This window comes from Ambystoma mexicanum, chromosome 2p (assembly GCF_040938575.1).
Source record: "Ambystoma mexicanum isolate Mex_15411 chromosome 2p, UKY_AmexF1_1, whole genome shotgun sequence".
Classification (NCBI taxonomy): domain Eukaryota; kingdom Metazoa; phylum Chordata; class Amphibia; order Caudata; family Ambystomatidae; genus Ambystoma; species Ambystoma mexicanum.
Window position 1 is genome coordinate 509,537,161 of NC_090923.1, and position 15,977 is coordinate 509,553,137.

Sequence of the window (15,977 nt, forward strand, 5' to 3'; positions counted from 1 at the left end):
CTATGTGTGTTACACTGCACCCTCCATGCAGTAACACCGGGGTGTCATAGTGACCCCCCACCATAGACTCCATACCCTGGGACTGACTACCGTCTCCCAGGGCATGTAAAGTCACCATTGGCTTTACTAGTCCCAAATTACTAACAGAACCAGTACAAACCATCATATTGTAGACGTACTGGTAGGGGCAATTCGATTGGAGGGGGTCTGTTCGAGGGGGTACTGTCCCGTCCCCCCTCGTCGAGTTTTGGCTGGTGGCAGTGGATACTACTTTTTATATTCAACCGCGAATATATCTCTATGGGATTTTCCCATTGTTCGAGGCTAATACTTTTTTACCATAGCCTCTAACATACCGCCGGTTTATTTTTTATATTAATTCACCGGTTGGTATTTTCTGCCAGAACTCGGTTTTAAAATGGCATTTGTGTTCACCTCTGTAACTCCAAACCAAAGGTCGAGCCCTTTGTTCCACTTTTGGCGGGCTTCTACACAGAAGCCCTCCAAAGTGGTGCCACTGTCTGGATACCACAGGGGTTATGGGAGGGGGTTTAGGCACCCTGGACTGAGTTGCCTTGGCAACTCAAGTCGCACTCTTGTGTGATTGGCCCAAGTGGTGAGCCGGCCGGCTCACCACTTAGCATGTTTGATGACAGCTAGGCTGAATGAATTGGGGTTTCTTGCATAAAAGCAGGGCTTTTGGGACTGGAACTTCAGAAGTCGCCACAGGACCTGAAAATCCGACGAGGGAGAAGCTGAGCCGACCTGCTACGACGACACCACCGTGGAGCCCTGCTGAACCGACTCACCACTTCCTAACGACAGAGGAGATCTCCCTGCTGGAGAGAGTTCTTCCCTTGACTGGTGGGCACAACCAGTTTACCTTCTTTGCTCGCATCCCAGGACGTCTTGTGGTCGAATTGCCCGTGCCAAGTACCCTGGCAACCGATTAGCCACTTACCACTGGACCGCGAATAAAAGGACCGCTCCTTTTAATTGAGAACTCATGCGGCTGGTTTCTTCCCTGGAAGTGCAACAGACTCCTGTTTTCCTCCACGACGAGATCCTCTCTTCCCCCGGACGAAGCACTGACTTGCACCCGCTGCCAGGAACAACTGCCCCCGCTGGAGCGTTCTCACCATTTTTAAGGTACTTTGTCCGCCAGGCCTCCCTTTCTAAAGATCACTACAAGGTAACAATAATCCCTTAACCTTCTGGACTGGGCTGGCTGCCTTGACCATAACTGGTCCCTTTCTCTTTGGTCAAACTCTTTCTGAAACTTTTGCGAGACTTTTGGGCACTTTCAACCGTGTGACCTTGGACACATTTCGTCCAGAGCCTCTTAAAGTGGGTCCAGCCTTGTTAACTTTGACTTTCCGGTTTTAATCTGCCTTCTTCTCCTACTGTGTTCTTCCGAAAGTGTTGGGATCTGTTTCTATCTTTGCTCTGCCTTTCTCTCCCTTTTTAACCGATTGATTAGAGTGCCATCTTCGTTAAGCGCTCACCGCTGTCTGAAAATAAGTGTTGCTTTACATAAGACTTGTCTAATAATCGTTGAAGGGAGTGTATATCTTTTAGTGAACGTGTTTTTGAACTGCTTACTATTGGTGCCAGTGTGTTTAACTAGATGTGTTTTTAAATAAATAATTATCTCTCTTTTACACCAAGCCCTGGTCTGTGTTTGAATGTTCTACTGTGTTCTTTTGACCTATTGTGAATACTCTGTTATACTGCCTAACTCTTCTTGAGAGAAGTCTGACTGCTCAGCCACAGCTACCAGGTAAATCTGGGTTGTACAGACTGCTACCAATTGGGTTTACTGCCAACCACCTGTAGTCTTAAATCTTTTGCAGTGGTCCCAGAGGGAACTGCACAGGTTTCTGCCTGATATCAATCCCCCGTCTTTCTTTGGGAAAAAAAAATAAGGGGAATACCATCCCTTCTTCCTCTCCGCTATAGGCACTAGTTCTATAGTGCCTTTCTCCAGCAGGGACAAGACTTCCTGCACAAGGAGCAGATCCGGAAGCTTCAAAGAGAGTTTCCCTGGTGGATTGTCGTGAGGCCGCTGAAGGAAGGGAAGGCAGTAGCCGTGGGCTATGGTATCCAGAACCCACGCATCTGAAGTAATGGGCCGCCACTCTTCTCGATGCTGAGACAGTATGCCCCCAACCGGCGAACCATGGGACATGGCCTCATGACTGTTTGGAAGCGGCTGCGGCAGTGCTTGAAGGCAAAGGGGCAGCTGCCTGAGCGGCTTTGGCACCACGATTTCCCCGACCACCACGGGTACTTTTTTGCTGGCCCCTTTGACTGGCAGCCCCTCTCGTTCTACCAAAGGAGGAGTAGTAACGAAAATAACCTCCTCTCCACTGCTGTCCCTAGGACGGAAAGGCAGAGGTTGAAGCACCACGGCGCTTGAAGATTTCACCGCAGCTTTTGAGGTCTGCAACCTCTCAAGTCTCTCGTCAGCCTTGCTGCCAAACAAATGTGCGCCATCAAAGGGCATGTTCAGAAGACGGGCCTGCACATCGGGAGCAAAACCTGACTTCCGCAACCACGCAAATCTGCATATAAAGGTGCTCTCAGCCATGGATCGGCTAACACTGTCGGCCGTATCCAAACCCGACTGTAGGGATTTGCACATAGCATCCTTGCCATCCTGCACGAGAGCAAGGAACCCATCCCTTTCTTCCCCTCGGGAATATGCTCAGCCGCCAAAGAAACAATTCCACAGAGTGTGTGAAAACCATGCTAAGGCACACGTGGAGTTGGCCGATTTCAAGGCCAAGCTTCCAGCAGAAAATACCTTCCGGGCCCAGCCATCGAAGGGCTTGTCGTCCCTATCTGGAGGGATGGTAGGGTACGCCGCCTGCCTCGGGGTGGCCGTACCCGCCTGAACCACCAAACTCTCGGGAGTGGGGTGAGTAGATAAATAGCTGGGGTCGCTAACGGAAGGTCGGTATTTCTTAGTCAAAGATTTATTAACAGCCGGAAGAGATTCCGGGGACTGCCAAGCAGCTGCCACCCTTTTCTGCAAGGTAAGATGAAATGGCAAAACAGGGTCAGAGGACGGACCTTGATCTAAAATGTCAGTTAGATCATCCTGCACAAAGTCTTCAGATGGACTGGACCAGCCCAGATACTCTGAGACCCTCGCAATGAGCCTCCTGTACGAAGACTCTGCATGAGCCCCAGGCTCAGGTCTACCGAATTCCACTTCCGGAGAAGTGTCCAACCCACTGGCATCATGGAGGGTCTGCCCCAACTCCTCCAAATGACTGTCTCCAGAAAAAAGTGGAGCCTCATCAAGTTCACCAAACTCAGACCTTTCTTCATAAATGTCATCCAGAGGGGTCTGAAACCCAGGCCTGGTGACAGAAGAGGGCCTGGAGGCCAAAACTGGCCGCACAAACTTCCCAGTAGCCTTCCTTGGAGGATCCACAAGATCCGAGTACTCCAAAGGCACATTTCAAGGAAAAATCACCAAACCTACCGATAACGCCGAAGGTGCCAACGGCTGATACGACGGCAAAGCTGCGACGTCCGAGTCGGATGGACACAGCACCGACCGAGTCGACACCGGCCCCGATCCCTCAGTCGGTTGCTGCGGGGGACGAGGACCGAGACCTAGAGACATGTCTCTTGTGACTTTTCAAATCCTTGTCTGTATGGTACCTCAAAGGCTCCCGATGCGAGTCATGACGTGGACCCGAGACCGAAGGCATGCGAGCCACAGTATGAGACCGATCCTGACCAGCTTCGATAGAAGGCGCGACCGGACCGTGCCTTGCGATTGAAAAATTGCTAACGTATGTTCTTTAATTGCAGCCCATTCCTCCGGAGTCGAGGACTTCGTCGGGCACGTTACCTTCCTCGAGGCACCATCCTCTGAGGAGGACGGGGAAGGCGACCGGTGACGGCCGAGACCCCCAGGACTCCTTCCGACGCAGAGAGTCGGCCCTGGAGTCGTCGGTGGAAATCCCCTTGGATTTAGATTTTGATGTTCGGGACTTAACAGGCTTAGAGCCCCTACCTACCTGGAGCTTCCTGTCAGGAGTAAAGGGTGGTGTAAGAGGGGAAGGTGTAAAACCCTGTATATGGACGAGAAACACGAAAATCAAGGAAGAAACTACAATTCCCATCAGCCTTTGGGGAATTATGTAGTTTCAAGCCATACGCGCGTGTGCCCAGCTGTCTGTGATCAAGAACAGCTTATTACGGGACAACGGCAAGCGGCAGGTGTGACTTATTTTGTTTGCTGCAGGACGCGGACATGGAGGCAACGCTATGAGCACCGCTGCGACTCGTTTCACTGTTGGGAAAAAACCAGGCAGGATTCTGTGGACATCGGCGGCGGGTGGAGAAAAACGTGGCCAGAAGTGTGTGGGCGTTCAAGACTTCGTCCGGGTAGGCTTGTGAGCCTCCCAGACCTCAGATAAGTGCAGGAGGGGCTGGAGGGAGTAATCCATGTCTAATGCTTTAAACTCTGCGCTTTGTCGAACTGTATAACTTGGGCAGTGTCAGTCTTCTATTGCTTTAAAGACGCTGTGCTCTGTCGAACGGTATAATTTGGGCAGAGTCAGCCTGTGTATGTTTCCTCATCAAAAGTTGTCAAAAGTGAGGCATAGATTTAGCATCGCTGCTTTGAAAATAGGAGGCAGTATGCAAACATGTTGTCAGGAAAGTTTTAAAGAGCGGAGAGTCCGCTATTTTCTCAAGGAATCAGTGATGTAACTGGGTGTCTGGGGAACATTGTCTCAAAGCAACACAAAATCAATGATTTATGTTCATGTCAGTCATGTTATATGTGGGTCTTCTGTGCTCATGCTTGTCCTGAGGGCCATGTGTATTGTTTTCTCATTGAGGGCATAGTCCTCAACTGTATGTGTTCATCTTGATTGCTCCATGTATTGTTGTATGGGTTCAGAAAAGTCAGTACACATATCAAGGTGTGCTTCTCAAGTGATTTGACCAACAGGCATCAAGTATGCTCTTCAGGTGGGGCATAAGAGTGTAACTTCATGGTGTTTTTGAGCAGGTGGTATCAGGTTAAGTTAGACAGGATAGGGCTTTACCCTGTTACTTCCCCGGTCCTATCCAACTTAGGTGTTCCCTTCTCCTCTATCTGGTGTTCCTAACTCCCCTTCCTTATCCACAACCTCTCCCTAACTCCTCTCCCCCCCATTGGCTGCCACGTGGTGTCCTGTATTATACATACCAGGTACCTGTGCCAACCACGGTGGGAGGGTCGAATTCATTCGGCTTATGTGGTTCGGGGGAGAGTGTCGAAAACTCTGTCCTCATTATTGTGCTTATTGTTGACACTTCCCCTTCCACTCCCGCAAGGCCTTGGCAGCCAGCGACTGGCATTTCGAGCAGTCGTCGGTGTCGTGCAACTCGCCAAAGCACCACAAACAAATGTGGTGTGGGTCAGTGAGTGATATTTCGACTTGAGGTCCCGGCAGGACTTGAAGCCAGACCGCAGAGTGGGAGGGGTCGAAGAGAAAGACATCGTAACAATGAACACATGAAGCGCGCCGAGTTTCACGAAGAAACACGTTCACAGAAAAAATGGAACTGAGGCTATGGGCGCCGTGCGTCCTATTTATAACATCCGGTGACGTCGCCCTCGACGGAGGCCTTCGAGGGACATCGACCCGATGTCATCGATGCAGGACGCCCTCTGCTGAAAAAGTTTACGAAGTGCACAGCTGTGGACATTACATGTCAAAGATGTCGAATACGTTGGAGGACACAATCCATTCGAATTAAGTGTTTTGTATGTAAAAGCCATGCTCTGGAAAGGGATGAGGAGCAGTTTTTAAACTCTGCTGTTTTGCTGAGAGAGGGGGTGGTACTATTAGTGTTTGCGAGACGGGACAGGCAGGTTGTTTTCCTCCTCTGAGTGGAACACGTTGTACCTCACCTCTTGACTCCAGGCAGTGGGGCAGGGGGTTCCATTTAAAGCAACAGTGTGGGTCCCTGCAGGATATTGGGGTTTTAGGGAGGGGGATTTTCTTGCGACTTGACTGGGTCTTGGGAGGTCCTGTCTGGGTCCGTTTATGGCCTGATTCTGTACAGCATGTGCCAGGGGGCATGACATAAGACGGACTGAAACCTCCTTCAGGCTGCACATGTGTAGAAGGCAAGTACCATTCATCCCTAGAGTCCTTCTGCTCTGCAAAGTAGGGGTGACTAATGTGACTTTGTTACAATAGGCAGATCAATGGATGAACACAAATTACACCAAAACACATCTCTACAAACAAGAACAGAGCAGAAATGATAAATATTCTTTAAATTACATTGTATCCCAGCATTTTATCCCACCAGTAAATGTTATTATTGATAATACAATGTGCTGCCAGGTGCAAAATTGCTGTTGTGTGTGCTGCTAATGTCAACATATATATCCATTACGTTTGTATTATGTCTATTCGCCTCCTGTTTTTTTAATTGCTTTTTTTGTGTTAGACAGAGTTTTGTTGGAGCAGTTTGCTTACGACTGCAGTGGTGCTGTAAGAGAAACATAACGTTATGAGGGCTAAAATTGTCAACTTCTATTCTTCCACTGAATTGTGAACTTCTACAGGTTGCAGTTGCTGAGGCTGTGAATGCAAGTGGTTGTGTTTGATTTTAGTGGGCTTTATTCATTTCTGGATTGCATTTTCTAAGAATTCTATTATGGAGGGTGGGCGCTTGGGGGTAAGTATGTTGTTGAGTCATGAGTACATAACTGGATTGCCTACAGTTGATATCTCGGGCTTCAGTAATAGCTGTGGACCTCTTCTACGTGGTCGGCTTAAAGGGTACCTATAATCCAAGAGATCATTGGCTTCCCGGGTGAGAGGACTAATTTTGTGGCACACACATTCACTTTGTGTTTTTTCCTTCATGGTTTGTTGTACAGGTACTACATTATGACTCATGCTCAGGGCTGTGTATTTCTTTCTGTGTGTATACCCAGGTACATTTCATAAATGGGCCTTCCATCAATGAACACGTTGAGGTGGAGCTACATGTCCAAATCACATTTCGTAAAATGTTTTGTGAACATTGGTTCTGAAGTATTACAGGTAAAAAGGTTCAGAAATTGCAACAATGTTACAATATTAACTGTGGAGTGGCAAATGTATACACACCTATTATACATTTACAGGCTCTGTTATCCGGCACTCCATTAAACAGACTGCTCCATTAACCTGACACTGCTGACATTAGTACCATTAAGGTTTGAGGACAGGTCAGAGAGATTACAGATGGAAGAATGCCAGTAATCCGACTGCAGGGCCAGGAGACTGTTATACAACACTGCTACACTTTTCTTCCAGCTACCTGCCATCCGGAATATCAGCATTCAGTTATCCAGCATCACTGGGTCACATACAAATGAGTACGACACCATCTGCAATCATCATAAAATATCTCACCTGATGAGGCACAAGTCCAAGGGAGGTTGGAGGTTCATTCATCCTGTCATCACTGCTACTTGCAACTGCATAACCTCTGCAAAAGCGAACACATTGAATTAAAAAGAGTTTAATATACAAAATAATATTCTTTTTCAAATATCAGTTATTCTTACTGTAAATAATGGAGGAACTTGAGGTTGTGAAATTCTTTCCTAAGAATGAGATCAGAGTGCATTTCTAAATGATGTTACCTTCTGTACTGTTCTTTCTGATGCAAAGCGTATTACTCCCATAGATTTCATATCTTTGAAATGTCATCCAGGCACAGATTTATCGAGACATTTTTTCTGTCCATAGGTGGCGCCTACCCAGTTATGGCACCACTAGCGCCTCTTGTGCCGGATGTCATGTCTTAGATATACTTATGGAGCCAGGTGCTGCTTCTGACCTCACATCCACCTTTCTTTCCTTGTTTCTTTCCTTGTCTCAGATGCAGAACAACAGTAAAAGTGTCACTTAAATAAAATCTATCTTTAAAGAGAAAGTTAGGCGAGTCAATGATGAATCTGTGGGAGGAATACTATATCCATCCATCAGAAAGAACATTACAGAAGGAAAGTAACTTATTTCTCTAATGAGGTTTTTCACACAGATTCCTTATTCTTCAGTGTGTTGATTCCACATATTCTGGCCACATGTACATCCTTCAGACTCGCTATCAACAGAATTAGAACATCCCCTATTTTAAGGTGACCCAGTGAAATCATCTGCCTTAAAAAGTGCATTGTATCAGGTAATTTCTAAAGAACAGGGTAAAGAGAGGTAGTAGAACCATGCTTCATTGAAAGGCAGGGTTAGTGTACGGGCTGAAAATAATGTCAAAGTGATGGGAAGACCCGCAATTGGTAGGCAGTTACCAAAACCTTTGAGAGGATCATGTTGGAGAAGCCCTACTCCCACCTAACGACAAAACATAAGAAGGTTCCTACCAGGGTAACAATTTAACTTCTTACTGATCCCTATTTAACGCTAGCATAATTCAAATATTGGTTGCATCTGATGGTACAAAATACAAGTCATACATTTGAATCAATATGTCTTGAATAAATCAAAGAACTTACACAATTCTTCATGAAGCAAAGTCACATCCCCTTTTCAAATGAAATCATCAATATTAAACCACCAACACCAACCAAGGGGTGAGAAAATGATCAAACAAACTCCAGTGACCTACAAATAAGCCTTTACATGCAATTACAAATTGGTGGACCAAGTCCATAAAAGTTAGCAAATAAATTGCTAAGTGATCAGATACAACCAATATTTGAAATATACTAGCACCTGTTAAATAGTTATTAATAAGAAGTTAAATTTTTACCCTGATAGGGACTTTCTTTTGTTTCATAAGTCTTTAATGTTCCAGCTCGCTACTTTAGGGTCCTTCATTCATATACTAACTTGGCATGGCACTTTGTAAATCCATATCTGGGGCAACTGAAATGGCTTTTAGGAATACACTTGATCTGTCTGCTTGGGGTAGTAGAACAAATTAGTTTATAATTTTCCAGCCAGTAATAATTGGCAAATAAAATCTTCTCTGTGCCCCCTAAAGAACAAATTACTTGCCTCTCGGGAATAATGTTATTTCTGATGGATGTTGCTGCTATGGATTCCACATCAAACATTTCCGCTGCCAGTTCTGCTTCGGGTTGGCTCAGTTCAACGCGTCCGCACTTGATATGACGCGGGGCCAGTATATATTAAGGCACCACGCCCGTGACATCAGTTCCATCCTTTTTCCCTAGCACTCTGAAGCGGAATAGCCATGGAACCAATGGTGCACTAGCTATCTGCCAAGCTGGGCAGGTAGGGAGAACAATGAGGAATCCATACCTGAGAGGAACATTTATAGACAGAACATTAAGAGGCAAGTAATTCGTTCTTCTAATGCATTCCTTCCTCCCATGGATTCCTCATCTATGACAGACTCCAAAGCAGTTTGAAGTTCTGGGAGGGAGGGAGGAGAGCAGGACACCACCTAGACCAGAAATCTCTGACAGACAGCCCTACCAAAATGGGCATCCTGGTCTGCAAGAGATTCCAAGCAAAAATGCTTAGCAAACATGTACAGAGACGCCCACATTGCCGCTTTGCAGATGTCCAGGATAGGGACTCCCCTCTGCAGGACAGAAGTGGCAGCCATTTCTCTAGTAGAATGGGTTATGAAACCTTCAGACACATCCTTCCCAGCCAGAGCATATCATTCTGAGATGCAGAGAATGATCTACCTTGACAGGGTCTGTTTAATCATAGCCCTGCCAGTACAAGCACCAGCGTAATGAATGAAAAGCTAGTAATCTTTCCTAGCCTCTCTCGTACGAGAGATATTTTAGCTGGGTGCTCGCACCAGGGCAAGGCGATGGAACCGTCCTTTGCATTAGAAGGATAAAGCGGAGGAAAAACACAGAAAGATGGATCTTTTGAGAGAGATGAAAACCTGAGACCACTTTTGTAATAAAAGAGGATCTTACTCTCAAAGTTACCTTCTATTTGGCTAAAAACCAAATATGGCGATTTAACAGATAAAGTCTGGCGCTTACTCACCCATCCCGCTGAAGTGATGGTGTCGGGGTGAGTTCCCGGAGGCCAGCAGAGCTGTCCGCGGACCTCCGGGGCTGGGGAGCCCCCAACTCCTCCCGCGTCCCAAAATGAGTATGAGACACACACAAGAGCAAAGTAATTACTGCTGTTTATTACAGTAACGGCAGGGATTGTTCTCGGCCCGTATGCATCCGGGGAGACGCTCTCATTGTTACAGGGGCTTGCAGGCCCTTTAATATGACGCGCTACCTGCGTCACCTGGGAAAATTGTCACAAAACCTAATGCTAGCTCGGGTTGGCTCCCCGAGTGGTAGGGTTAGTATAGTTACCTATAGGAGGGAATATTAGTGGATAAGGACGGGTCAGGTGGTACATTTGGGCTGTCCCTAACAATTGCTACAACAAATTAGTTACAAGGGGACACTTGGTGATTGGCTAACTAAAATGGCGTCAGTGAGGAGCACCTCATATTCTGATTGGTTCCCTCGCGAGCCCCCAAGCCTGGGACCACTGCCGTTCCCAGCTCGCGATGTACCTGGTGCTGGCAACAATGTACAACTATGTGTTAGTGGTGGACAATGGACAGGTCTGGCTAGTGGCTGATGATCATGCCTTTCCCATCTCTGTAGGTGTCCAACTTGTCACTTCGTTGTTGCAGCCTGTGTCCCAGACATGGGACCCAGGCGACTTTCTGTCTCGTGAGCTTGGCATTTTGTCAGTTCGGGTTGGTCACATGTGGAGAGACCCTAGCTGGAGCAGAATTATGAGCATTTGATTTGTATTTCGGCTCTGAGGAGCGTTGGCTTTGGCAGGTGTAACCTTGGCGCTGTGAGCACAGCATGTGGGTTGCAACATTGCGGCCTTGGCTGTGAGCTCTCGTTGGGCTCATTCTGCGTGGTCAGCGCTTTGCTTTTTCGTCTTGGGAGGATTTTCGTCAGAGAGGCTCCTGCCTTGGGACTCTTGCTTGCGGCCTACGTGGGCCTAGTTTCTGGGTGGCGGTACATAACCCATAATATGGGGGTCGCGGGGTGACAGAGTGTCACAAGCAGCAGTAGATATATAGGATGGCGTCTCTATAGGGATAGGGTAGCAAGAAAGCATCTGCAAGCGTGTACACAAGCTCTTCAAGCATCTTGCGTTTCTGCGGTGCTGTAGGAGGCCCATGTGAAAAATAACAACGATGTATGTCCGTGGGTGTGCCACTCTGCTACGTCATAGCACTGAGTATGTTCTTCGTGTGGGTTGGTGTGTGTGTGTGTGACCAGTGTGCATGGTGGCACATGTGTTCTTGTCTGTTGGCTATGTCGTCATGGCATCTCTAACTATGTTGGTGTTTTGTGATTGTTGTCTAGCCGAGCTGGTCCAAGTGGCAGGCATCGGCTTGACCTGGGCGTACTAGTGGGCATGCTCCCCGTGTGTGCAGGCCGTGGACACAAGATACCTTATCCTCTGGTAAGGAAGTGAAAGGGTCAAACTCCTCTCGTGGGGGGTGCTTGGGCCTTGATCCCCTGGGCCATGGTGTGGATGAGAATGGGGGGAGGGTGTTTTCCCATTTTCCCACTTCAATGGCAACCAGGAAAATGTCATTAAGGGCGAGCAATATAATAAAGTACTGAAGGGGCTCAAACGAAGCTCCAAAAAGGAATGTCAAAACCAAATTCAACTCCCACTTCGGAACCACAAACTGGCGGGGAGGAAACCCCACAAGAACTGCATGACAGCAGCAATCGTGCAGCTTGAGCTCTGTTCCGGAGACCTCTTGAAAATCAAAATAGCGGCAAGGCATCCTTTTACAGTGCCTATCTACATGCCTGACGGGCAGCAAAAAACCTAAAACAGGCAGGCTGCTGTTGCGCGGTGAATGGTGTAGCCACACTTTATGTCGCTCTGCCCCGAAACCTGGTTCAAAGCTGTTGATTGGCTGTTAAAAAAAGGGCTCTGACTCCCGAATTTGACAAAGCAGCTGGGAGAAGGTGTACAGCATAACCGAGCAAAGTTTGGAACTGGTGCTGTGCAAGGAAGCCTAAATATCTTTGCAGCAGTGGTCAGACAGAGCTGGGGTAAAACAGACCCAGAAATGGCAGCCACATATCACGCTGAGGGAGGAGAGGCGGTGAGGAGAGCACCAGCCAGTGGCGGAGAAGATGTGGGGCAACAGAGACACTGGAAGCGGAATCCCAAGCTAGCAAAGAATGGAACAATGACTGCCGACCCTGCACCGGTTCGGCAAGGAGGCCAGTGGCGGAGGGGAGGAGGATAGTGCCGCAGGGATCTCTGTCTCCCTGTCCCAAGGCGCCGGCTCCCTCCCTTAGATGCAGCAAGGCCAGTGGAAGCAGGCCTTGCAGAGACCCACCGTTCACAGGAGCGGATTGTGAAGAGTGGCTCCTGGAGTACTAAGACAATGGAAGCAGCGTGATACATGGCCAGGCCGAGTCCCCAAGCAAGCAGGTACGCTTAGGCTCCCTTGCAGGAAGGTGGCAGTAAAGACACGGCTATGATCGTAGGGGCTCACTCGGTACAGGGGCCCACTACACATACCAGGGACTACACCTGGAAACTGGTGTGAAGAGTGTGCTGAGGGAGGCTGCAAAGGAGCCAGACCTACTGAGCACAGTGCCCCAGCGAAGTGGGGCAGAGGAGAAAACACGTGCAAGTATGAGATATTGCCCAGGCAGGATCTGAATTAAGATACATTGGGGGCACAGGAATTCTCTGAGGGCAGTGGGGAAGGGGCAAGGACCCCGAGCAACCACAACCCTAACCACCCCACTCCACTTGACCACATAGTGCAGGAGCACCACAGGAATACCGGGGGCTGCAAGAGAAGAGGTGGCTATCAGGGTAGAAGAATAGGACGCAGAGCCTTGGTGGGGTGACAGCTCAGAGGGAAGGAAGATCTGCCACTGGCGGGCTCACTGCACCTTCCCCTACGCCATGAAAGTCAGCAGAGACAACTAAGCGCTGAAAGCAGCGTTGAGGGTCTGGAGGAGGGGAGAGGAGTCCAGGAGAGAGGAGGTTGAGCCTGTAACACTGAAACAGGGTTCCAACAATAACAATCTGGCTCCCACCACGAGAACATACTGGGCATGAGGCTGGCGTCAATCACCACTACAGCGAACACTGCAAAACCTGGAAAAAACACAGCTTCTAAGTGAGGAGCACTATCAAAACATAGAGGAATAGAGCACAGAACCCTGGTGTAGTGGCAGCGCTGAGGGACAGAAGGTCCACCACCCTGCAGGCCCGCGCCCCTCTCCCCCCACTACGTCCTGGGAGCACCAGAAGCCCACAGTAGCTGCATTGGGCTGGAAGGGGAGAGAAGATCCCAGGGAAGTGGTGGGCGAACCTACAACACTGAAGCCACAGAAGCAGGAAGGAAAGGCACAGCAGCAATGACCAAAGACAAAGAAAAAGTCAAACGACCAGGCAACCAAACAAGAATGGACGCATATACTACGGGTAGCATGACAGGACGACCCACACTGGAGGCCTTCAGGGAGGAGATAGGACGGAAAGAGAAGGCTTCAAGTGTGACACAGAACATCCTGCAGGTGATCCAGGTGTCGAGGGTGCAACTAGTACACAGGATAGAGGCAGTGGGCATAGATGTCAGGCTACTGCGCCAGGACCTGAGGAACATGTCTACAAGAGTGCAGGAGGCAGAGGACCATATATCAGCGGTCAAGGATGCAATCACGCCACTACAGAGGGGCACCGAAACCCTGCTCAAGAGGACGGCACTCTTGGAAAGCAGGATGAAAGATATGGAGGGACGGTCCCACTGGAACAATGTACACGGTTTGCCGGAGAGAGCGGAGGGCCCCTCTATGATGTCAGGGGCTGTCATGTTTTATTTCAATCAAAGGGAGCCACCCCCAGGAGCCCCTCCCAGACAAGTGATCGTCAAACTGCTAAACTACCGGGACAGAGATGCCATTCTCCAGGTGGCATGTAACAAAGGACCTCTACAACACAATGGGGCGATGGTGGCAGTATATCCAGACTTTACCAAAGCGGTCCAAAAGGCAAGTGAGGTTGTTATTTGGGGGGAAGTAACAGGTTTAGTGCATAATGTGGCCCAAGTGATAGCCAGTGGCATCCAAGCATTGCCTGGGTCAACGATATTGGAGAAAAACACAACATCCTGAATGACAGGGGAACGTAGAGGGCTCAGGTGCCTGACATTGAATGTCAATGGCATGCTTGACAAGATTAAGAGGGGATTGGTAATGCGCTACATCAACGATCACAAAGTGGACGCAGCCTTGTTACCGGAAACCCCCCTAATGCCTTAGGAAGGTGCAGTACAGTGTGTTGGAACAAGCGGGATACCACAGGGAATCTCGGGGGGGAGGGGCCTTTGGCAGTCCTGGTGCACAAAACCATACTGTTGAAAGTCAGCAGTGATAAGGGATGGGGGGGGTTCGATATGTGGGAAAATTAGGGGACCTATGGGGGGAAGACGGTCTAAATAGTCAGCATCTACGAGCCTTCGCCTCTGCAGGCCGACCTTCTGGCGGAGATACAGTCACTACTAGCAACACACATGCTGATCTGACAATCGTGGGTGGTGACTTTAATGATGTGGTGGATAGGGGTCTGGATAGATGGACCCAGGGGTAGCACACCAGAAGGGGGAGGCACGCACCAAACTGGCAAACTTCTTGGCGGCGACGGGGCTGCATGATGCACCGAAGGACCTCCATCCCACACAGCCGCAGTTCTCCATCTATTCATGGGCCCACGATTCCCGGTCCAGACTTGACTATGTGTTGCTACCTTGCACGTCCATGGGAAGGATGATGAAGGCATGCTACTTGCCCAGGGGGCTGTCAGACCATGCCCCTCTCTACATCCAAATGGAGGGAAGAGCGAAGGTTGGAGAGGGGAATAGAGGCTGAACACTTTGGGAACATTAAAACGAGGGAAGCGATTTTGGAAAGATCAGAGGAATACTCTAATTTGAATGCAGGATCCCTAGACAACAGGTGCATGCTCTCGGAAGCCTACAAAACAGTGATCAGGGGGGTAGCACAATCCGAGATAGGAACACTTGAGTGCAGGAGATGAGCCAAGCTGCGGGAAAAAGGGGGAAAGGTGGAGTAAGAGGAGAAACGTCATATGTATGCACCGTCGGATGATGCCAAGCAGGTATGGGAGGTGGCGTCGGATGAAGCTCGCCAGGCCTATCTGGCCAAGCGAGTAAGGGTGTACGACCTGGGGGGATAAGGTGGCTGTATGCTGTCATGGCTAGAGAGGAGAGAGAAGCGGGCAAGGTGGGTTAGGGCCATAACAGACAGAGAAGGGGTGGTGTACACGGAAGGAGAAGACATAGCCCAAGCATTAGCTGATTATTATCAAAATGTACATGCAGAGGTCCCTGGGCCTTCCACTACGGACACAGACAGATGCCTCGACGGTATAGATTTGTATGATAATAGGATCAGAAATGTGCAATCTAACTTCAAGGAACTTTTAAAGATATTAAAAGAACTGGAGGACCCCTGCAAGACTAAATCAGATACCATTGTAAAGAATGTGGCTTGGTGCACCATGATCCAGGAAGCTATGTTGGGGAAATTGGATCAGTTAAAAAAAAATAAAAAAATTATAGAAAGCAATGAATTATCGTGTGCTAGAGGAGCTAGCTCTATGGAGAATCGTAATTGGCCGCCAGAGGATTTAGACCACCAATTTATATTTAGATATATCACAGAAAGTGAACTATCCTTGATCATTGCAAATCTAAAACCTACCATTTGTAAAGGAGATCGGTGCCCCTCTCTGAGAATTAAGGAATGCTCTGCTGTATTAATGAGCTCTCTCTGCAAATTTGTGAACGCCTCATTCGCGGAGAACCATGTTCCGAGTGAACTTAAGAAGGTATAGATCGCACCCTTGCTTAAAAAGCCAGGCCTGCGCACGTTACCTACGGCGAATTACCGACCAATCACTAACACCCCA

At 48.6% G+C, this 15,977-nt stretch overlaps 1 protein-coding gene across 5 annotated transcripts in view; it reads right to left on the bottom strand.

Moving 5' to 3' along the window:
• The window catches only part of ATG7 (autophagy related 7), a 2,414,869-nt gene that overhangs the window by 857,417 nt on the left and 1,541,475 nt on the right, over positions 1 to 15,977 (bottom strand). For all 5 annotated transcript variants that reach the window (XM_069643921.1, XM_069643925.1, XM_069643922.1 and 2 more), the window contains one exon: positions 7,431 to 7,506. In XM_069643921.1, the coding sequence (XP_069500022.1) occupies positions 7,431 to 7,506 (76 nt within the window). The remainder of the gene's footprint in view (positions 1 to 7,430; positions 7,507 to 15,977) is intronic.